The following is a 22,693-nucleotide window of genomic DNA, read 5'->3' on the forward strand; positions in this document are numbered from 1 at the left end:
TAGAACAGAGGTGGTGTACAAGTTTCCGTTGACCTGTGGAATGTTCTATGTGGGGCAAACCGGAATATGTATTTATAAGCGTTTGATGGAGCACTCCAACTCACGAGAAGATGGCAGCGGGAAGCACCTGCCAGTTGATTGTAGGTCATGTGTGAAGTGCAAGCCGATACTTGATAAAATGAAGGTGTCAGGGCAAGCTAACGACCAAAGGGCACGTGAAATCTTGGATGCTTCCGCGATAGCAAGACATGGCCCAGATAGGTGCGTCAACGAATCTTCAGTGTATCTTTTCAAGAAAGAGGTTGATTTTTTGGTGTAGACAGGGGCTTGGCGGGGGAGTGTTCTACAGCCACGCAGCCATGATTATGCTTGTGCATTGTTCAAAGAGGCTGGATTGTGTGGTTTCAATAAATCAGTTTTTAGTCTGCATTCGTACTGTCTTCTTGTACCTCAGTGTCTTGTCCCCTAGCACAGTTTAAGTTCCCGAATAATGTCCTACCAACTAACCTCTGTGGGGAGCACATGCACCCATCTTCTCCTGCGTACTCTCATCGGCACGTTGCACACGCAGACACGAGAGGCACTTTGCCCTCTCCTGTCTCTAGCTCGCCTCTCGCGACATGCGTAGCCTCGCGGGAAGACGGAAGGTATCCGACGGGCGAGGTGGACATTCTCGCGAAAAGGTAAAAAGGCATAAAAGAGCACGACCGGGAGAGACCCGCTCTCTCTGGCGTCCCTACCTCTAACCTGCCGAAACGAGTATACCTGCTGCAACTCGTGAGAGACCTCGCTTGCGTGACTACCACACGCAACGAGGCAAGCCTATTTATTCCTTATTACAAAGTGGACTTCCCTCTGCAAGTGTGCCTTATTGCCCGCAGCAATAAATGTTGTTGAGTTGACTCGCTCGTTGCCTTATTCGTGCTTTCCCTCTTATTCGCCCGAACCCTACGTAGCTGTGATTGCACGCGCTACAGGTTGGGCAGTACGTCGGAACAACTGTGTGTGGCTAGATCCGGAGCTCACCTTCAGCCCTAGCCTCACGCAGAGCCCCACACCTCCCAACACACTTTCTTCGAGAATGACACACGTTGCCCATCAAGCTTTGTGATGGACCAATGCAAAGTGCAGCTGTGAGCTTGACCATCACGAAATTTCAGACAGACATTACTTCACTGAAGTACAGCACTGGGAAAAAGTCTAAATGAGTTTTCTGTACTCCTCGCACTGTACAAAAGAAAAACATTTCCTGAATTTTTATTTTTTCAGACTGCCTGCTTACTTGGGCCTTTTGGCAGCAGTCACTGTGTATGATAAATAAATCAGTGACTGATTTATAATAATCTACGCTCATACAGACACAAATATTTTTTTTGTGGGACGTTCAATTACACCCCAGCTGGCTAATATGTGCACCTTTTTTAGGTATCGTGACGAGGATGCTAGCAAGGTGGCAAGCATGATGACTGCATTACCAAAACAGGTGTTCTGGGAAAATGAGAGAGTACAAGAGAATGGAAACTGTGTGGGGATGCGCGACTCTCACGCGTCTCCTGTAATCCGGCTTCACCGCGTGGCTAAGTGCCAGCGGCGGTCGTGGTGGTTGCGGCGCATTGCGAGAGATAGCGCGAGTGTCGCGATGCTAACGCCACCGAACGGCAGGGTGACTTGGGCGAAAAAGGTCGGAGGCGCTCTCTCTTTGGCTTGGGATCGGCGACGAACACGCACGAACGCTTCGCGCGTGCGCCGGCCCGCTTCGCACGACCGTCGCGCGAGGCTAAGAGCAGGACACCGGTATGGACGAACACGGATCGTTCGAGCACGCCACCGTTCGCGTGACCGTACACGTGAACGACTAGGCGATGGTGTCACAGCATGGGGCGAACGTATTCGCTCACTATCGGGTCGCGGTGAGTCGGACTTCCTTGATTTGTCGCGCGCCCGTGTGAATGTTCTATTGGTAGTAATTCGGCTAGTGTGCATTGGTGTATGAAAGGCGCAATAAATGCCCTTGTGATTGTTTGCACTACTGTGTTGTCGTTCCTTTGTCCCAAGAGCCCGTACGGGGTGAGACCCCACAACTGACACACAGCAATACTTAAGGGTATGATTCTGCAGAATTTCCTTTACAAGGACTCACGAATCCTCGTGACAAGAGACGGACAAGCAGAATGTAAGTGATGATCCAAGGACCATGTGAGGGAAACATGCTAATGAGCCTGACAGAAAGAATAGCTGCAAAAGACTCAACTATTTTAGGTGCTCAGCTAGTATACACTATACAAGTTGCACAAGCATGGAGACACTGCTAAACAGTTTTGTCACTCACAAAAATGGCAAGAAAAATGGCAAAAAAGAAAGACAAGGCAGATGTATGAAAATCTGCGGAACTCATGCATGAAAGACAGCGACGCTGTGTAAGAGGATTCGAACACCTTTGGAAAGTCCTGGGGGCCTGGTTTGCCACTGCCCAAGATCTACCGAAGACGTTGCAAACGCTTCACTATATATCCACTGCAATTACTGCCATAGTCTTTTGAAATACTTCACCTGCTTAGCAATTATCTTTTATACCCTCTGCTCTGTCTGACGCATGGTCTTGTATACTGTGCCAGCTTTACCAATGCTGCCTTCTGGCTACACATTCCAATGCCCTGATCACACAACAGCTGCTGCGACGCAGGCTCTGGTGGGTATTCTCTGGCTGATGTTTGATACGGGCCGCACCATCGCACGTTGACACTGCCACACAAAAACCTTATGAAACTTGTCTATCTGGCTTCAATGTAAAATTGGTTGACTGTTCTAAATGCAAATTATTTTCGATAAGTGTCGTGCATCTGTAGTACATCTTTATCGTTCATGCACATACCTCACTTGAAATTCAAATTAACAGGAGCGTTCATTCTTCCAAAAACATCAAGTTGAGGCTGAGTTGTGTACGAAACTGTACGATAGACCTCACGCTTAGAGGACCTCGAGGCATTGCCAGTTCGTATCGGGTTCCCTCGTTACACGAGAAGGATTCCTCAGCCTGCATCGAAAGAATGTGCCTCTGAGCTCTTCTCGCATGATGCCACGCTGACGTCACCGGACATGCTCAGCAAGATCGTAGATACACTGTCCCCAATGGAGCCCATAGCACGGAGTCTGTCGTCCAGGTAGTCCGTCTGCCGTGCCAGTCGCTGCAGACGACGCCTTGCGCGATCCAGGGGTAGGCTGGACAGGCTGCTCACGCTGCTGGATTTGTTGGCTCTGCGGCTCTGCGCCTGCCTCGAACTGCTGCAAGAGCCCAGGGGAACACACTACTCAGAGATGTCGAACACTTCAATTGAAAGCAGTTACAGTGGTACTTCGTTATTTTTGTTGAGGTTTTCTGCTCTGCTCGTCATGTATTGTTATAACACTATGAATGTATGCTCAGTAGCCAACTTCCCTTTGCTTATCAATGATGGTCCTCTGTGGTTCTTGTCACATAGTAGTGACAGCAAACAACACAGCAGCAAAACTGTTAATGATGAAGCTAATTTTTTATTGGGCGAACTTGTGCCCACAAAAGCAAGTGACACTAAAAGCACAATGATAGTGGCGAGCACAATCTGCGATCGTCAAAATATGATCAGCGGGTCAGCTTTTATAGATCACTCGTCGAAGGTTCCAGTGTAATTTCTGGTGCCCACGTGGTTTCATTAAACTACCTACTACAAAATTCGTGTCGTGCATGCAATCTGATTATACAAGGTTCGGCAAGGACATACACAGCACACAGAATCAACGATAACATTCGCATAAGTTCTAAATCATGCATGCGCATCTTGCGCTGCGCGATAACGTTGAACGTTTGTTAGCCGGTGAAAGCGGTCACCGAAGAAAGATAAACAAGTACACGTGTCAATAAATATATCGAACCTACTTCTATAGCTGTGTGTTTTCATCAGTGTTCCAACTTCCTCTTACATTGTTGCATTCTATGTGACGGAGAACAATGCTAAATTATTTACAGCGATTCCAGCGTATGTTTGCATTTGCTTTTGTTTATTGTTATTCTGTACTGTTACAGCTGTTTACACTGTTTGACTGCTTTTTCCTTGTAAGGTCTTTTGGAACACATCAAGCTACTTAGTGTAGCCATTGGCCCAAAATGGCCATCTAGCAAGTACGCTGGCAAATGAAATTTACTTGATTTGAAACTTTAGGGACACGCACGTTAAATTGGTGTGCCAAGCCATGCAAGACACGGTGACAGGTTTCTTTCTCTCCACTACCTTCTGTTTATTTATTTCGGACTTTCATTCCTTCTAGTAAAGGACTACATTCGAATAACCTTTTTACTGGCATGTGGCTCTGAACATGAAAGTTCAACCTACATCTGTGGCCGACCTGCGACTGAATAAATTACCATCACTCTAATTTATGTCAATTGCAGGACATAAAATAGGGTGATTAGTACACCTGTCTTGCAGCAGCCGATTCCATGCTATGCCTATAAACTTCCCGGCTTCATCACAACACCTAATCCTCTACTGTCCTCAACTGCAGTTCCGCTGCTGCGACGCTCTCATTTTCATAAAAGACCACAGGCTACTTGCTCTGCATATCACGTAAACTCGAAAACTATTTCTTCCTCTTAATCTCAATTAGAATATTAGCTACCTCTGCTTGCTCTCTAATCCATGCCACTGTCTTCCTGCCTCTAAACATTATGCCTATTTTACCTTCCATAGCTTACTGTGCAGTACTTAGCTTCTTGAATTAATAAAATATTTTTCTTGAATCAAATAAATATGCAATACCATAAAAATTCCTCCAACGTGTCTCTTTAATGCAGCATACAAGTGCCCTACACAATGTCTCTGGATGCAGGTATGAAAACGGAATTCATGTCCTCCACGCCGTCGCGACTGATAGTGTCACCCACAATGGGAAAATGCTATCATAAGGAGCGCAGGCAGAGGGAAGCGAACGCATCATCTGCCTTTTGCTTCAACGTGCCTCCAAAACGTGACATTACGCAACCTCCAGAACTAAATGTGCAGGAAGAAAGCACACACGAAGCAACGGCCATCTCGGCTCACTCCAACTTTGCACCCGCGACAGGTTACCATTAAGATAGGGCGCGCGAGCCACATATGCCCTGAGCCTTGCTCACAGCAATGCAGTCACAGTCGGGCTAGAGGAGATGCACACTCACCTGCCCTCCATTCCCAACTCCCCCACAGGGTACACATGATCACATTACCATGTGCTTGACCCCGCCCCCTTCCTTTTGCTAGTACAGGAAGTCCTTTGCAGCTCACCCTCGCACGCTTTCCCTTGCAAGCACAGAACAGGCGTGCAGTGTACGATAGGATCTTATCGCACTTGGACTTGATATGGAACATGACAGCAATAGGGTCTTGCCGCTTTATTGGCCGCTCTCAGTTGTGAAGCGTGCAATTTTACCGGTACGTTCGCATGCAGCCGCATGCAAATCAACCATTTGACCATTTGCGTCCGTGGCAGTTTTCATTTACTGCCTCGGTATTCCTTTGTGACAGCATTAAAATTTAATTATATTGAAATAGTGTATAACCACACTTCGATGTACTGAGATTCAAAATACAGGGTGTTATATGTAAAAGCAGTTATAAGGAGTTATATACTTCGCTATATTGAAAATTTCGTCATATTGAAGTTGATTATATTGAGGTTTAACTGTATAAGCAGCCTGGATAGCAGCACACTGCTGGCACAGCTCCTTACCTTGAGGTAGACAGTGTGCTGCCTTCAGGGATGGGGTCGCTGCCCATGCTGCTCAACTCAGTCAGTACAGACATGCGACGCACGGCCTGGAAAAGGAGGCAGTGCAATAATTAAGGCACCGCTCAAGTGGGTTTGATGACCTGAAACTACACAGGGGGTCACTATAACAGTTGTTTAACCTAACCTAAATTTCAACTACCAGTGCTGTCAATGAAGAGATCATGAATGGCTTACTATCAGACTTGTACACGTTACAGAAAAAAAATATCACAATTAGTACTTTAACAAAACGTCAATTACAGTGAGTAATTACTGCCCCACAAAAGTAATTACTGCCCCACAATTACTAAACGTAATCCACAGAATGCAGTGCTGACAATGGGGGGGGGGGGGGGCTTTTTTTACCCTTTGTGGATTAACGAATTCTTGCCAAGTTTCGGTATTGAGTGTGAAGTTCATAGCGAAATGTGCTCAGCTAACACTGAATGGCATGCAGCAAGCTCGATTTAAATGTGTTTTTGTAGCATTTCAGTTTATAAAAGATTACCTATATTCCAAACCAACTCATGTTCAGATTTATGCATACTACTATATGGCGGTTTTTTCACTGATAAATTTATACAGTTGCAATAGTTTAAAAGAAGAATTCAAAATTCTTGTTGAATGAAACAGACCTGACCATGTTGGTTTGCTCACTGTCCTTTCGTTTGATGCAGGATGAGGCTTTGAGAGACAGAGCAGCAACAAGACTGCGAGACAATCACCTCTTCATTGCCACTTTATTGTTAGCTGTAAAATGCTCATGGACACGCATCAGCTGCAGGAAGTGGCTACATGGCTGGAAGCTACGTGCGGGTCGCTGTTGACTTGACCATTCTTTTTGCCATTAATCATTGGCTCGGACATGGCCGCACAAGTGTTATCACTGGGATCGGCCATGTGATAAGAATGGGAAATGAAATGGGCAGCTCTTTTGTAATAGTACTGGAAGTACTCTCTTTTGCAAACAATTCCATTTATGGTTGGGCAGGAGGAAGAATAAAATTGTTTTGTACACATACCTGTTCATATATAAACCATAAAACAATTTGGGACCTTGCTTTATATAACTTCGGCTGACTTGAAACAACAATCTGAGGTCTCTGGGAGTTTACACTAATGTTAATTGCCAGTGCTTTATGCTGAAAATCTTCACAGAATTCTGGTAACTTGGCACAGGGCACAATTCACTCTATTCATGCTGTTGAAATTAAAAATTAGAGGGGTTTAACGTGCCAAAACCATGATGTGATTATGAGGAAAGCCGTAATCAGGGACTCTGGAATAAATTGGACCGCCTGTGCTTCTTTAACGTGCACTTACAACTAAGTACATGGATGTTCCCGCATTTCACCGGCATCGAAATGCGGCCGCCGTGGCCGAACGTAGCCTCGTGCTTAGCAGCCCAACACCATAGCCATTATGCAACCACGACGGGTTTCTATCGACGTTGTTGCAGCTGAATTGAATTGCAACTGCCCCAGTGCCGCCTGGCTGTTCAGAAAGCACATCCTCTTCAAGCGACACTAAATAAATGTGAAGCTGTGTGATAACAATTGCTTTTTGTTTGGTTGTGCCTTTTATAATTAGAAGTCGCAAGTGGAATAAAGAAAAAATATTATTTCTTTTCTGTGATAGCTGATTCCGATAAATATGCTTAGTGAGGTTTCTTCAACAAAGCTGCAAGTCCAACCCTTTCTTCTGTATATGTTTCACTGCTCAGTTTATTACCTGAAGCCGGTATGTACCAACTGGCCAGATACATTTTATCACAATAGCAGAACCAAGATTGCAGTATCAAATCCCAGTCACAGTGGCCACATTTCAATGGATACAGAATGAAAAAACCCCTGTGTATCATGCATTAGGTGCACGTTAGAGAACCCCAGGTGGTCTAAATTATTCCGGAGTCCCCCATTCGACATCCCTCACAATCATACTGTGGTTTTGACACGTAAAACCCCAGAATATTTTTTTCCTTCTCATGTGGAATACAGTTAAATCTTGATATAATGAAGTCGTTAAAAATAAGCAATTCTGCTTCTGTATATTGAAATTTCGTTGTATTGAAATTCGAACTTTTATCCAAATAAGTACTGTCGCTGATAGATTTTTCTTACACGAAAGGGGTCGCGAAATTTTCCAGATTATCGGACAATTGCAAAAAAAAAAAAAAAATTGAACGTGAAAAAAAAAGGCATTGTTGAATGTAAGAGCTGGCGACGAAAGACGCTTCCCAGCAGCAGGGAGCGAATGCTTTCTCTTCCTCTCACTTCAACGAGTCTCCAAAAACTTCACATTACGCAACCTCCGGCCCTAAAACAGTCGGGAAGACCGGCTCACAATGCCACACAATCTCAGCTCGCCGAGTATTTGCAAATATGCCAAGCTACTTCTAAAACAGGGCTAACTCACGCTGACAGCCATGCGCCCCCGTGGCCACGCTAGAAAAGGAGACAACCAGCCCATCACAGCATGCGCACGGTGATCTTATCGCACTTGGACTTTATACAGAACAGGACGCTGCTCCGCTTCGGTGGTCGCTCTTGGCCGTGGGGCGTGCAATTCGTGAGGTGCATTCGTAAGCAGCCGCTTGTAATTGAAGCATTCGAACATCTGTGTCCACGGACGTTTTCACTCATTTTCTCAGCATTGCTTCGCGGTGGCACCGAAATTTCGTTATATTAAAATCGTGTATAAACACACTTTGTTATACTGATGTTCAAAGTACAAGGCGTTCACAAACAAGTCACAAAAAGTTAATTACTTAATTATTATGACAACTTCATTATATCAAAGCTAATTATATCGAGGTTGAACTGTACATTTTCTGAGGGGCAGCAGCAGGTTGCAGAAATAAATGAAGTCTCTTATGCAAGCATCTATTCCACGACAGTGCAACATATAATTAGATGATGAATGATGACATAATTTGACCGATTCAACTACAGTAAAAGCTCGTTAATTCAAACTTACAGTTAATTCGAACTGCCGCCCTGGTCCCGGCACAGCCCTTGTGTATTTAAATGGGGGAAAACTCAATCATTTGAACGTGTCAGTATCCACAATGGTTAATTCGAACTGGGAGCCCCTGGTTTACATCGCTCCTTGCAGAAGAAGTCGGCCCAGAGTGATTACAATGCGTTGCAAAACCAAACCAATTTTACTAGAGATGCGAAACAACGAAACAGAAAAACAAGCCAGCGCGCACAAGGCGAAGCCGGCGCGCTGGCACCACTATGCGCGCTCTCTGTCTTGCATGTGCCCACGCCATGTGGGTAGTGCGCGCGCACGCTGCTGCGACAGCTATTTCGCCACCGCAGCGGGCGCCGCCGGCACTAGTGCTCCGGCACAAGCTGTCGCAGGTTTTCATTGTGCCGTGGTCGCTGGGATAGGCCTGCGATCACGTGGCACGCACAAAAGCGACCAAGGTAACCGAGGAGACAAAGCACTGCAGTCGTCGAGCTCAGTTGTAGCGTGCGTTGGTCGTCGTAGCCCTGCTTTTGGTTGTGCCGTGGCAGGTAGCCAGTTTTTTGTCACCTCTTTAGTTGCCTCGGCACTTCGTCAGCGATGCCTCATCTACTGTGCCAGTCATGGCAAGTCGGAGAAAATACTCAGCAAAGGACTTAAAAACGAAGATGATTTTGGAGGAAGTGGAACGTGGTCTCATACCCAAGAATGCAATCGCAAAGAAGTACAACATCAAGAACATGCTGTCGACCTACCTGAAGAACAAAGAATCAATCGTTGAAGCGTTTCAAAAGGAGAATATGGAGCCCTCAAGTAAAAGGCTACGGACATCGACCCATCCAGGGTTGCGAAATGCTGTACAGTCGAGTCTCGCCACAACGAAATTCACGGGACACGCGAAAAATTTCGTTGTGGCGGAACTTCGTTGATGCGAAATTAGTATGAATATACCTACGCTAAACAGCAAAGCCACGAATGAAACTGAAACCATCATCTGGGAAATTTTTGCCATGGTGTGGGGGCAAAGGTTGATACGCACCGAAGGCGGTCAATAAAATGTCAACTTTACGAGAGAATGCATTTCGCGCTGCTGTTACAGCATTTTTCGTACATTGCGGCCGACGCCTAGCTCAACACGTGTGCCTGGCCGATCGTAAAACACTCATTTTGCAACACATGCACTGTCACAATGAAGTGGTTTGAATTATCACAATTTCATTGCATATTTATGAAAAAGTCGGCAAGCTTGCGCTTACTCGAAGCTTTATTTCCAGAAGTCGGTCAGCCTGGATTTGTTACGCTTCACGGCAAGCAAAGGCTTTACGGGAGTCTCACAGTCCGTTAAAAGAGCCATCGCAATGTCATTGTCGTGGCTCTGATAACATTTAAGATGAGGTCAAAAGGATCCACTATTTTCAAACCAGTCGCCGGAGTCTGTGGGTCTAGTGGGTTGTCATTTTACCCAGACGACGAGACGTTGACATCATGTTGACAACAGAGGCTGTGGTGCGGCCACCGTAGATGAAGATTTTTCGGCCACCGTGCACAAAGTCTGCGCCCGCGCGGGCCTTATCTTCAAAGCGATCTGCGATGTGGGCAAAGTGCAACTAGTGCCGGTAGAGTCGTGCGCGCTGTGTTTTCAACATTTAGTTCGCGTTGAAGAAGAGACGACACAAAGGTCAATTCGCTCGCTGCTATTGCCGCGCCTTCTCACTCCAGTGTGTTGACACCGAGTTTCCGCGGTCATCGAGCGAGATGTGTTCATGTTTACCTGTGCACGCGTGACACTGTGCTTACTAATTTAGTTAGTAAGTGAATGTTTACAAGTTTATACGGCCGATAAAACTACTATCCTTAGTTCACATAGCTGTCTGCTATCGCAATCGATGCTTCGCCTTTCGGGGGAAACTGCAAAATTGTTTCCTTACGCTTTCTGCCTCGGTGATCATATGTGCCTTCTCCTCAAGAGAGAAATTTATGCTTCTTCATTGGCATGGCCATTTCGACCGGACCCACACCACAGAAAACGGCAGCGATTGTGGTGATCCCGTGCAGTCACCACGCGTGGCTCTGAATTGCAGTGGCGTAAATCGGTACTTTGAATTTGATTTCGTTCGCGAAAACCTCATTCAAGCGGACATACGATCGCGACATACGGATATACAATCTAATTTGACTACTCGGCAGTTTTCGACTGTAGTAATGTGGATTAAAGAAGCTCGAAGCCGTAACATTCCGTTAAGCAGGCCCATAATTGCTGCAAAGGCAGCACACTTCGCCAGCCAAATGGGCATCAGCGACTTCGGTGCATTGGAAGGCTGGCTGTCGCGATTCAGGGCTTGTCACGAGCTAACGTTCAGAAATGTGTGTCGGGAAGCTGCCGCAGTCAACCAAGAAATGTATGAACAGTGGGTGTTCGGCAAACTTAAGGAGCACCTCGCTGGTTACTTGCTCAACAATGTGTTTAATGCCGACGAGTCGATGCTTTACTTCAAGCTGCTTCCGAACAAGATCCTAACTTACAAAGGCGATGGTTGTGCAGGCAGTGAGAGTAAAGAAACGATCACCATGATGATGTGCGCAAATGCGACGGGCAGTGAATGGTGCCGCTTGCTCGTATTTGGCAAGGCAGCGAAGCCTCGCTGCTTTAAAGGCATCAAGACGCTCCCTGTCGATTATACTTCAAACAAGAAATTGTGGATGACGTGGCAGATCTTCACTGACTGGTTGTGCGCACTTGACAGGAAATTCGCAGCAGAGAACAGGAATTTTCTCATGTTCGTAGACAACTGTTCAGTGCACTGCGATGTCAGCGGGCTGAAGGCAACCCGCTTGGAATTTTTGCTGAAAAATACGACTGCTGTGCTCCAGCCTATGGATCTTGAAGTAATCTAAAACCTGAAGACTCTGCACAGGTGCCACCTCCTAGGAAGAATTCTTCTTTCTTTGGACAGTGGCAAGTCTTACGATGTCTATCTGCTCCGGGCTATTCATATGCTGGCAACATCGTGGAATTCCATCAAGCAGGAGACTGTTGCAAATTGTTTCTGCAAGTGTGGCTTCGGCGAAGCTCCAAAGCCTGTAACTTGGAGGCATCGTGTGAAGATGACTCCGTCATGCTCAACCCTGGCTACATTGCTCTGTCAGAGGGCGTTGATTGTAAGAGTTATGTGGACGTGGAAAGCGGTGTGGAGACGTCGGGGCTTTTGAGTGACACTGACGTAATAGAGGCTGCGTGCTGTGAGCAGACGTCACAGGGCTCACGTGCGCCGAACACGGCTGACAGCGGTGACGAGTCCGACGAAGGCAACAAGTCAGTGCCGCCTCCAAGTGCACGCGAAGCAGCGTCGGCGCTGAATGTTGTAGCACGTTATTTCTCAGCAGATGAGAATTCAGACGCTGTGCTGGAACTCTTGTGCAAGCAAATGCGTATTACCGATTACTTTAATTTTGATTGCATTAACCCTGCCCTGTACATAAACGTGTTTTGGAGCATAAATAGCACCATATATTTCGACATTAAGGCTCGCTGCTCACATGAATGCATGTCGGTACTTATTTCTGGCGTATAACTGACTGATCAATTAATTTCGTTCGTTTTGAGCTCCATGAACTTAATTTACGAAATCACCTGCCACAAACGTATAGTAGCGCCTAATTTGCGATAACGAGTCCAAAGGTGGCTTCTTTGGTTTCTACCCGCGCAGCGTGGTGTGATAGCCGTTCATTCTAGCGCCCGTACGCTAATTCGAACTCCGCTTAATTCGAAAAATTTTATGGTCCCCTTCGAGTTTGAATTAATGTAGTGTGATGAGATGGGCTTGTAGGTGGTTTGTAATAGTCTATAGGTATAGCGCAGGCAGCAACAGAGGCACATGAATACATATGGACCATCTTTAACCCTTTATAGACGGGTGCTCCAAAAAAACATTTTTCCTGTTGCCTAGTTATGGTATCGCGTATGGAGTTTCTAGCTATAACTGTTTTTGGCCAACATTGAATGGCAGGCAGCAAGCATCATTTGTTGGATCAGAGTAGGAACACAGGACGAGGAACAATTTTAGAACGTGACATTTTTTTTTAAAGAGAAAAGCATGGTCAGAGCATAAATATGGTTGTCATGGTATCAGAGCCGTAGCAACCCCTTTTTCCTGGGGCGGGGTAGGGGGCTACCCACACGTCGCCTTGGAGGGGACGGGAAGGGGGGGGGGGGAGGAGGTAACGTAAGGCTGACAGAATGGGCTTCACCCTCTGGCCATTGCAATTGTGCCTCCCGGAGTCAGGTGACAGCTGCTGGATGGATGTATGGAAACAACTTTATTAAAAATCCTGCGAAGTTTAACGACCTGGGATCAGGTCTCCCAAGAGAGCACATCGAGGCATTGCCTCATCGCCGCCTGCCCGGCCGGACTGCGCAGAGCGGCGGCCCACTTCGACGCAAGAGCCTCCGGAGCTACTGCCATTTTCACTGCTATAACAGGACACTCCCACAACATGTGCGAGAGTGTCGCTCTAGTTGTCTGACATAACTTGCAAAGAGCACTCGGGTGTTGCGCAGGGAAAATGTGCTGCAATCACACCGGACTGGGGAAGGTGTGTGTCTGCAGTGTTGCCAGACGACTGCCTGGCGACGTTTCAGTTTGGGGTGAGTTGGGGGGAATATCCTCCTGCCTAACTGGTAGTGCTTGGTGATGTCGGGATATCCGACTAAGCGTTCTCGCGTGTTTTGCACGAAGAGACAGTCGCTGATGCGTCATCTCTTCGGGGAAATGAAGATAAGTGAAGTAGTTGACTGCCTGGCCAAATCGAAGTTAACAGATGGGAGCGAGTAAACTGCTGAAGGGAGGTTTCGGACTCACTGTTCTTGGGAATTGTTAGCCAAAGAATGCAGTCGGTAGTGATCCAAAGCAAACAAACAATGTAAAAAGGCTGTGCTGTTTTTTAAACAGGTTCTTGAAAACTTCACAAAGACCTGCTGATGGCTGTATGTAGGTTATCTAATAATTACAAACTCGGGGAAGCGCCCTGAATTCTACTATGCGACAATATAACACATTGCAATATACCTGTCCACAACAAAATGCAGCAGGTAATTGAGGCTGTCTAAGGTTTCCAGCCTAGGGGGGAGGTTGGGCGAAAGCACCCTTGCTGCCCCCCACACTCCCATGATTGACATTTATGCATGGTATCACACACGCAATGTAAAGCTAATGCTGTCTACATCTATGATCCACAATTGACGAGACCTGTCTGTACAAGTTCCAAACAAAGCCAGAGGTGGTTTGAGATGAAGCCCACTTCCAGTGTCATGCCTGGTGTTGCGCCCCTACTGCTCAAAAAGATTTTTTTTTCTTTTTGGCAATTATACTTATCCTCTGTGTATTTCGCATGTTTAGACTGAAAAGCAGGTTTTTCGGGTATTTATATGTCTTGTTCTTCAAAGAATTGACTACCAACAAGGCTATCAAGCATTGTGCATGTTATTTCATGCCTTCGTGTGTCCCTGTCCCTGCGCACGCTATACCTACACACCCACCGAGTCAGGTCCTTCGTCTCAAAGCAGGCCGACTAGTCACATAAGAGAATTTAGAGGTGCAGGTCACGTGCTATCGTAACCCACTTTGCCAATGGTTGTAGGCCACACTGCGACCGTGTCACTGAAAGCTGACCTCACTCGTTGAAATAACAGGGAGGAGAAAGCCAGAGGCAGTATGCTAGATATGCGAGAGCCAAGGCTGTGCTGAATGGTGCTGTGCTGAATGGCCACAGTGAAGGAGCAGGAGAGAATGGCTGCTTTGATGGTGGTCAAATTTTGACAACACGGTCACAGTGTGGCCTCTGTCACCACTGCACTGAGCCGATTTATGCAGGCAGCTGTGGCCATCACCTCTAATGTCCGTGACCTATCTAGTGAGCCTGCTTCAAGCCTGCCATTGGGCTAAATTCGCATTGTTGAATGGTTGCACTGGAAGGTGACATTATTATTTATATTTCGCACACACAAGGAATTCGGGTGTCATACCTTGATTACGGAGTTTGCAACTATACAACAAAGGGAAAATACTAATGAGGCACAAGATTTTTACGTTAGCACCTTCAAGCAAAATGAAAAAAAAAAATGTAATAGATGAAATGCTCGCATTTAGAAGTGAAATCAAAGTGTTTAGCCTAGGCGTAAGTACAGTGCTACTTCAGTTCAGCACAGTGGTACAGGAGAATGCCCGGTCACCCACCTGCAGGTGGGTCGTTGCCCCAGCAACGCAGGTGGGACGACATCGTTGCCCCAGTAGTGGCACAGCATCCTCGCTCGGAGGCTGCGCATTCTGCAGCTGCTGCTGGAGGGCAAGCAACCTCTGCTCCGCTTCGGCCACGGAGCACTTCAGCTTCTCCAGCTCGGCCTGCACCTGGTTGGCTTCAGGCACTGAGATTCAAGGAGCAAGGAGAATGTAAGGACTCTTGGATTTGTCATCCTGGACTGACCACGAGTACCCGAGATGCTGCTCCGAGTCTGCAACGCACTGTTAGTGAACAGCCAGGGAAAAAAAAGCCCTTAAGGAAAGTGGTGAGCCACCTCAAGGAAAACGATCTCGCCGTCTTACAGGCAGATAAAGAAGGCGGTTTCATCGTTATGCCTGCCGCCACTTTTGACAGAAAGGCAACTGAAGGTGTAAAAAAGAATTTCAAGCAAGCTGACTTCCTTCCGAAGAAACAAGAATGTCTTGCCGTCAAGCTACTAAAAAGCATGAACCTGGATTCGTTAAGGAAGGTTGTTGAGAGCAAAGTAACGAGCCACCTCGAGATCTTCACCGGTAAGACACATAAACCGGACTGCCCCCTGCGAGCCATCGTATCAGAGAAAGACACTTGGCAAAAGACAATATTGGGAACTTTCTTCAATTGAACCTACAAAAGATAGTTGGCAAGGACCCCCTTTTTGGTCCGATCTTCGACGGAAGTCGTCAGACACCTGAAAGAAGGTCTTCCCATGGCTACCACAGGGTTCTCGATTGACATCGAGGACCTGTTCTACTCAATCCCACATGACGGTTTGTTCGCCGCCATTAGGCAACACATTCAAGAGTCTGGAGAAGTAGCCTTTCAGAACACGGCAGGGGTGAGCACCGAGCATTTCCTTGAACTGTTAAGCTTTTATTTGAGTTCCACGGTAATTGAGTTTGATGGAAAATACTATGTGCAGAAGGCTGGAATTTGTATTGGTTCTGCAGTTGCACCTGTTCTTTGCGATATCTATCTGTCGGTGTTTGATCAACCCGAGTTCAGCAACTAATTTCCGGGGAACATATGCGTATTTTCCGTTATGTCGATGATTACTTAGTCATACTCCACGTGTCCGAAAATTATAACCTTAATGATGCCATAGTTCGCGTATTGAATATATTTCAATCAGCTTCGGAAAGGCTCACCTTCACCCACGAGCTAGCCAGGGATAATGTCCTTCAGTTTCTGGACCTCAGCCTCCATTTTGACGCTGAACACATCTGTTGGTATTACAATCCGAGGACAAAGAAGGCCCCACTGCTGTTCGAAAGTGCTCATTCCAAACTAGTTAAGAGGGCCAACATAACCCTAGCTTGTAAGTCCGCCCTGGAAAAATCCTGCAAGCACAAATTAGAACTCAGTTTCAACCAGCAAGTTAGGCGCTTCCTTTCGGCTGGTTACCCTCAGAGTTTAATCACAGGCGCCTGTGAAAGTCTCTTGCAAAAACTGAAAGGTAGAAAGCAACAGAAAGAGGATATTAAGAAAGATAAACTGCAAGTCATGCCCAACATTCATCGAGTTTCGCACATCAAAAAAGTGGCAAGCCGCTACGGGGTCAAGGTCGTATTTTCGGCTTCGTGTAAGCTTAGTAGAGTGTGCCCTATGGTGACAGGTGAGAAAAAGATTAGGCCCCAGTGCTCAACCATGCACGAAACGAACAACACCGAGTGTGTTTGTGGGGTAGTGTACTCAATTCCCTTGACTTGTGACAGCATTTATATTGGTCAAACGGGCAGGTGTTTTAATGAAAGGGCACGGGAACACCAGTGGCATGTAAAGAACAATGCAGGAGGCACTTTGGCCCAACACTGTAACAGATGCAGAGGAAAAGATGAGGGCGGAAGAAATAACCCTTGGAAACCAATTCTTAAAAACACAATGTTCTTGTTGAAATCGAGGGACCAGACCGAAAGGGAGATTGAAGCTTTTTACATAATAAAAAATGGCGACAAGTGCATCAGCACGCTGTCTCTCTCATTGTTACCAGAAGAAGTTAATTTTCTGGAATGTGGCTTGTAAAATCCTTCTTGGCGTTCAAATTTTTTGCTAGTTTTTGGTTTTTGTTTGATCGTTGATTTTATACTGAAACCATGGCCTAGACCACAAACTGCGTGAAGAAAACAGAGGACAGAAAAAACCAAAGAAAAGAAAAAAGGGAGAAGAAAGAAAAAAAAAATGCCAAAAAAGCCTAAGCATTAGTTTTTCCCCGGGTTTTACTCTTTCATAGCCACGTTTATAGTTTTCGTCGACTTCATCTTTACTTCTGGTGTTTTTTTCATTAAGCCATATTATCTTTATCCTTCATGCCTTTTTATGACATCAGCGCCTCTACATTTGTTGTTTGGTGTATTATTTGTTGATTCTATTTGCTTTTTTTATTCAAACGTATTTATCGCCTCATCCTACGCCTTTACTATGGTTATTTGTAAAGTGACATCTGCCATTTTCGTTTCGTTCACATGCTCACGGTTTTCTCTCCCTCGTTTGATGATATAGTAAGAACGGCTCTTGGTTAGTTTGGTGATCGCCTGTCGCAATCCTGTTTTACATTGTTATCCAGCAGATATTTTTTGTGTTCTTTTTGTGTTTATCGGCACATGTGACAATGACAATGTGGGCACGTGTTCAGGATCATGAATGAAATATATGCTGCTTGCTTTTCCAGAATTAAACAGTTGGCAGTCTGCGCTCGTGGTGTCGTGTGTGTTTCTTTGTGTCCTCGTTTTTTTTCGCACAGTTTATAAACGTCTAAAAGATTTGACCAAGCAATCCGACAGCAGCCGTAACACATTTCACATTAAAAAAATTCAAGTCTATCAACTGCTCGGAGCAGATTTGGCACTTATGCTGCCTTTTTTCTTTCTTTTTACAAAAAACTGCCAGGAAATCTATAGAAACAAATTGACATGAAGTTTGCAACTTTGCAGCTCTGCAATTAAAGAAATAAAGTAAAATAAAGGCATGGTATTCCACTTGTGCAAACTACCTTTATTGGGACATCCAAGATGGAGTAAATTTATAAATCATACACACCACTCTGAAATATACCACTGATTTGAGAGTAAGCCAAAGAAGATAGAACATCACATGACGCTGGAGGATTGAATCATCAACTGTGAACAACCCCTGTTCAAGGAATGTTGATTTGCGAGTAGCCTTTTATCAGTACTCATGTGAAGAACGTAACCATTTGACATACGCCGTAAACTACTACATCTGATGGGGAAAACTAGCGCAATAGAAAGACAATGCACACAGAGGGAGAAGACTAAGACAAGCGTTGTCTTTGTTGAGCTAACTTTCTTGATCAGCAATGCAAGACCAACCTGCTCCGGTGCTGCTGAGCACGAGGTCGCAGGATCGAATCCCGGCCGCGGCGGCCGCATTTCGATGGAGGCCAAATGCAAAAACGCCCGTGTGCTTACGTTGTAATGCACGTTAAAGAACCACAAGTGGTCAAAATTAATCTGGAGGCCTCCACTACGGTGTGCCTCATAGTCAGAACTGGTTTTGGCACGTAAAACCCCAGAAAGAAGAAAAATGCAAGACCAACTAGTCGAACACTCAAATTGTTCTTGAATACATCACATTTGTGTGCTTTAGGCGATCTAACAGACCGTAAACAAACTTGCCATTACAATTTTTGATGCAGAATCAGACAACTGCAAACCTTTGAGCTTCAAATAAATTTTATTTGATGGTTGCACATTTTCTGGAACCTTGCAGAAATTTAGGCCCAAAATAAAACTACTGCATCCAAGAGTTGGTAGTATTCAAATGTGCAATACGAATGTCTTTTCTGGTTGTCTTCTACCGCGCGTATAGTGAAACCGACCTCCCTGCTGACATGGCAACTAATGAAGATGAAGATTTCGTTTGTTTAAATTGCGCCCTGCACTTTTGCCCTCTTTATTTTTTGTATCCCTCAACAACTACTGATGCATTTGGCGTTGAGGGCAAACTAATGGCACATTTGGGTGTTCATTTCAGAGCGTAATTGCAGAGCCATAAAGGCGTTGCAAAAGAGCAACTAAGCGTTAGTTAATGCTAGCATAAGTGGGCTCCACTGATGATAAGGAAGCAGGATCAGCACTTCCATACACGGTTATTCTCGTAATAGAGCTTTATAGCTGTCACGACTACAGAGCTCTCAAACGGCCACCCAAATAACCCGAATATGCCATAAATACAGTGGAATTTCATTCAAACGTTTTGGGAAAGAACGCAAGAAACAACATATCAACTGGGAAGATGTACGATCTGAAGTCACTAAAAAATGTGGTAGACTCAACTGCAATTGGATCTATGTAATAGAAATTTTGGGCAAATTGTTACAGCACGAAACACCGACGCAAGCCGAGCTGGCAGGGCCCGAGGGATACGAGACGCAGTTATCGCTTCTGCAGCTTCAGAAAGCTTACATTGGTGCCCCTCGGATTCAGCCTGGGCCACTGTTTCTCGAGCAGGAAATTTTGGCAGGAAGTTTTGACACACCCGCATGGCGAGAATCACTGTGGCATGAGACATGTCTCGAACTGGTGGGGCCCGGGCTACTCGAGACACGCATTGTCCTTCTCCTATTGCGTAGTGTTTTAAGACAGCGACGGGAAACTGAAACAAAATTGAGCTGGCAGGCGACACGGGAATACCGATGCTGCCAGAGCAAAACATGATACTCACATCACGCTGCCTGCTGCAGGGAACAACGGAACGTTTGGGCTATTGCCTATTAAAAGCACGCAGTACACTTCTAACGGCACTACACCACACAGGCTGTGAAGGATAGGTGAAGATGCTTATCGCAATACGATTGGCGGTGATAGCTGTGAATGCGACGACTCACAAGGAAATTTGCTGGATTCGCAAGAGGAAACTCGGTGCGTGCCCGCATTCTCGCGTGACACGGGCGGGTGAGTACCGCAGGTAAAGCCCCTCCATACACATTTTCGCCGACCAGGTTAAGTACCGCCAACCTACCCTCCTCCTCCGTGCCTCTCTCTCACTCCTCCCTCGCTCAACCCCTCAGTTTCCGGCGTCAAGCGGAACTTACGTAGCCCAGCGTCTGGTTTTAAGCGGAAGCGATGTCACTGCTGTGCGGAGGTGCCCCCCCCCCCCCCCCCCGAGCGTGAAACACGCAAAACTTCCGGAACTGGAAATCTCGGAAGTGGCAAAACCGGAACAGGAAACCCCGAAAGCAGAACTGGTTTGAGCGACGAATCAGGGAACCGCGGCGCACATGAAAGGTTGGCGCTACTTAGCAAAAGCGGCGGTGGCACGTGGATGGAGGGGCTTTAACTGCAGGGAAGCTGCCACGGCAGGCGCCTACTGCTCTCGATTGCATGCGCCTCGCACCTTTTCTTGTTTACATGGGATCTAGCGGCCGGAAAACATATCATGCAATCATAGTTTGGTGATGTACTGAACGTTGGTGCCGAAAGATTGCGTATTCCAGGAAAATATTAACCGGTACTACAGCCGCTATCTTGCTCGGCAAGATAGCAGCTTAGTGGCTCAGGCTCAGGCTAGTGGACAACCAGGGTCACTGAGAAGCACAGCATAAAGAGGTTAGATAGACAGATAGACACAAAGCTGCGTAAGTGGGCTAATAATGCTAATCACATTGAAAATGTATAAGGAGTGCGGCGCTCACCCTGCGCAGGCACTGCCACCGACGTCTGCGCCGAGGTGGTCTCCGGCCGGCTCATCATGCGTGACACTATGCGCTGCAGCACGCAAGGCCCGTCACGCTGCTGCTGCAGTGAGGGCACGCGCAGCAATTCCTCGACGTCGCGTGCCGAGAAGGGCTCCCGGCCGACGCCAGACTCGCAGGCGAGCGTGCACAGCGCGTACTCGTAGCCCTGGCTCGACAGGTAATCCTGGATCAGCCACAGGATCACCTGGGCCAAGAGTGTTCCGGGAAGCTTTTAATGCACAGTTTTTGTCCGAGGTCAATTTCTGGCTGGAATTGCCTTCCAAAAAAAATTTAATTAAATTAAATTATGGGGTTTTACGTGCCAAAACCAGTTCTGATTATGAGGCACGCCGTAGTGGGGGACTCCGGAAATTTGGACCACCTGGGGTTCTTTAACGTGCACCTAAATCTAAGTACACGGGTGTTTTCGCATTTCGCCCCCATCGAAATGCGGCCGCCGTGGCCGGGATTCGATCCCGCGACCTCGTGCTCAGCAGCCCAACACCATAGCCACTGAGCAACCACGGCGGGTTGCCTTCCAAAAAGCTTAGTTACATCATCAAACTTCGACCAGGCCCTACATCAATATCCATTTGGTTGATGGCGCGATACATATTTTTTTTTTCCCCATTCGTTACCTTGATGTATAGATGTATATGTTTTCTGCCTTTACATTGCCTCTGTTTGTATTGCAGGCCAAAATGCTGGCCTGCAGTATATTGAAATAATAAATAAAAAGCTGCCACTCAGCAACGCGTGTCGGCAGTGCCCATAGCTTCCCTTTGCGGTTAGGGGCCAACCTGCTCGACACTCATGCCAGGGAAGCGCGAGTTCTAGGTGCCCGATTAAAGTAAATGTTTGGGCGAGCTGAGTGCGGTGATCTATTACCGTGGTTTTAGCACAAAGAAGGGAATCAAATGCGTTGGTAATGCGCGTAGGACTCAAACCGGTCCATGGACAAGGAAAGACGTCTTCCGTTGGTACGTTAGTCGGCGCATGTCGACCAGCTTAACTAGCAATATTCGCAGCTCCGCTCATTGCAAAGTGGTTTAGTTCGCTCGTAAGTGAACTCAGCAACCAGCGAACGCTACCGGGCACTTTCTTTCTATCGTCCCAAAGTTACAGCGACATTTGGGCCCCGCTGTGGTGACGGTAAGCAACCACAGTGGCACAAAGCAAGTCACGAAAATAACTGTGTATTGGACGAATATGCGCCCAGCAAGACAAGTAACGCTCGGCACAAGGACAGCGCGAGCTCAGTCTTTTAAAATCTGATCAGCGGGTCAAGCGCGTCGGCTTTTATGCATGAATCGTCCTAAGTTCCAGCGTAATCGCTTGTGTTCGCATACTTTTGTTCCATGAAGTACAACAGAATTCGCGTCGCGCATACAATCACACAAGGTTCGGTGACAACATAGGCAAGAGGGGCATACATTGGCCGACCGATAACGCCCGACATTTTACCCGTTGAGAAGCGGTCCCTGGAAAAAAGACAAAGTACGCGTGTCATCTGAAAAATTAGAGTGAAAAGCGCTAACCTGATGGAGAAGAGTTTGCGAAGAACACTTGGCGCTTTGCGTGGTTATCTTGAGCGCTTCCACAAATTTGTAGCGCAGTCGCGCGCGAAGGTCATTAACGACGCCTTGCTCTTCGAGGAAGCGGCACATCTTGAACCTCATCTCCTTGAAAGTTAGCCCATCTAGCTCTTCTTTCGCGTCCATAGTGTCCTGACGAGCGAGCTATGAACTAAAACAAGTACTGCCTTCACCAGAGCAGACTCCAATGAAGCACGACAAAGACGAAAGCATTGAGAAGTTTAAAAAGCGAGCTTTCTCATGAACGCCGCCATGTCACACAGCGTTGCCAATGAACTTAACGAGAACGTTAAATTAAAAGTAAAAAGAAAGTATTTCACAGTAAACGTCAATGCAACATTTTTATACAATTTAAAATGTAGAATTATAATTTAAT

The 22,693-nt window shown here is 46.4% G+C and overlaps 1 protein-coding gene across 1 annotated transcript; it reads right to left on the reverse strand.

Moving 5' to 3' along the window:
• Positions 1–2,085: 2,085 nt before the first annotated feature.
• On the reverse strand, positions 2,086–22,563 carry LOC119450894 (uncharacterized). Its single transcript, XM_037714370.2, has 5 exons — positions 22,261–22,563; positions 20,681–20,927; positions 14,985–15,172; positions 5,743–5,828; positions 2,086–3,282 (listed from the first exon to the last, which is right to left on the reverse strand). The coding sequence occupies exons 1-5, from the start codon at positions 22,441–22,443 to the stop codon at positions 3,030–3,032; spliced, it is 957 nt and encodes a 318-aa protein (XP_037570298.1). The 5' UTR covers positions 22,444–22,563; the 3' UTR covers positions 2,086–3,029.
• Positions 22,564–22,693: the final 130 nt, after the last annotated feature.

The sequence above is a fragment of the Dermacentor silvarum genome, chromosome 4, assembly GCF_013339745.2.
Source record: "Dermacentor silvarum isolate Dsil-2018 chromosome 4, BIME_Dsil_1.4, whole genome shotgun sequence".
In the NCBI taxonomy this organism is placed as follows: domain Eukaryota; kingdom Metazoa; phylum Arthropoda; class Arachnida; order Ixodida; family Ixodidae; genus Dermacentor; species Dermacentor silvarum.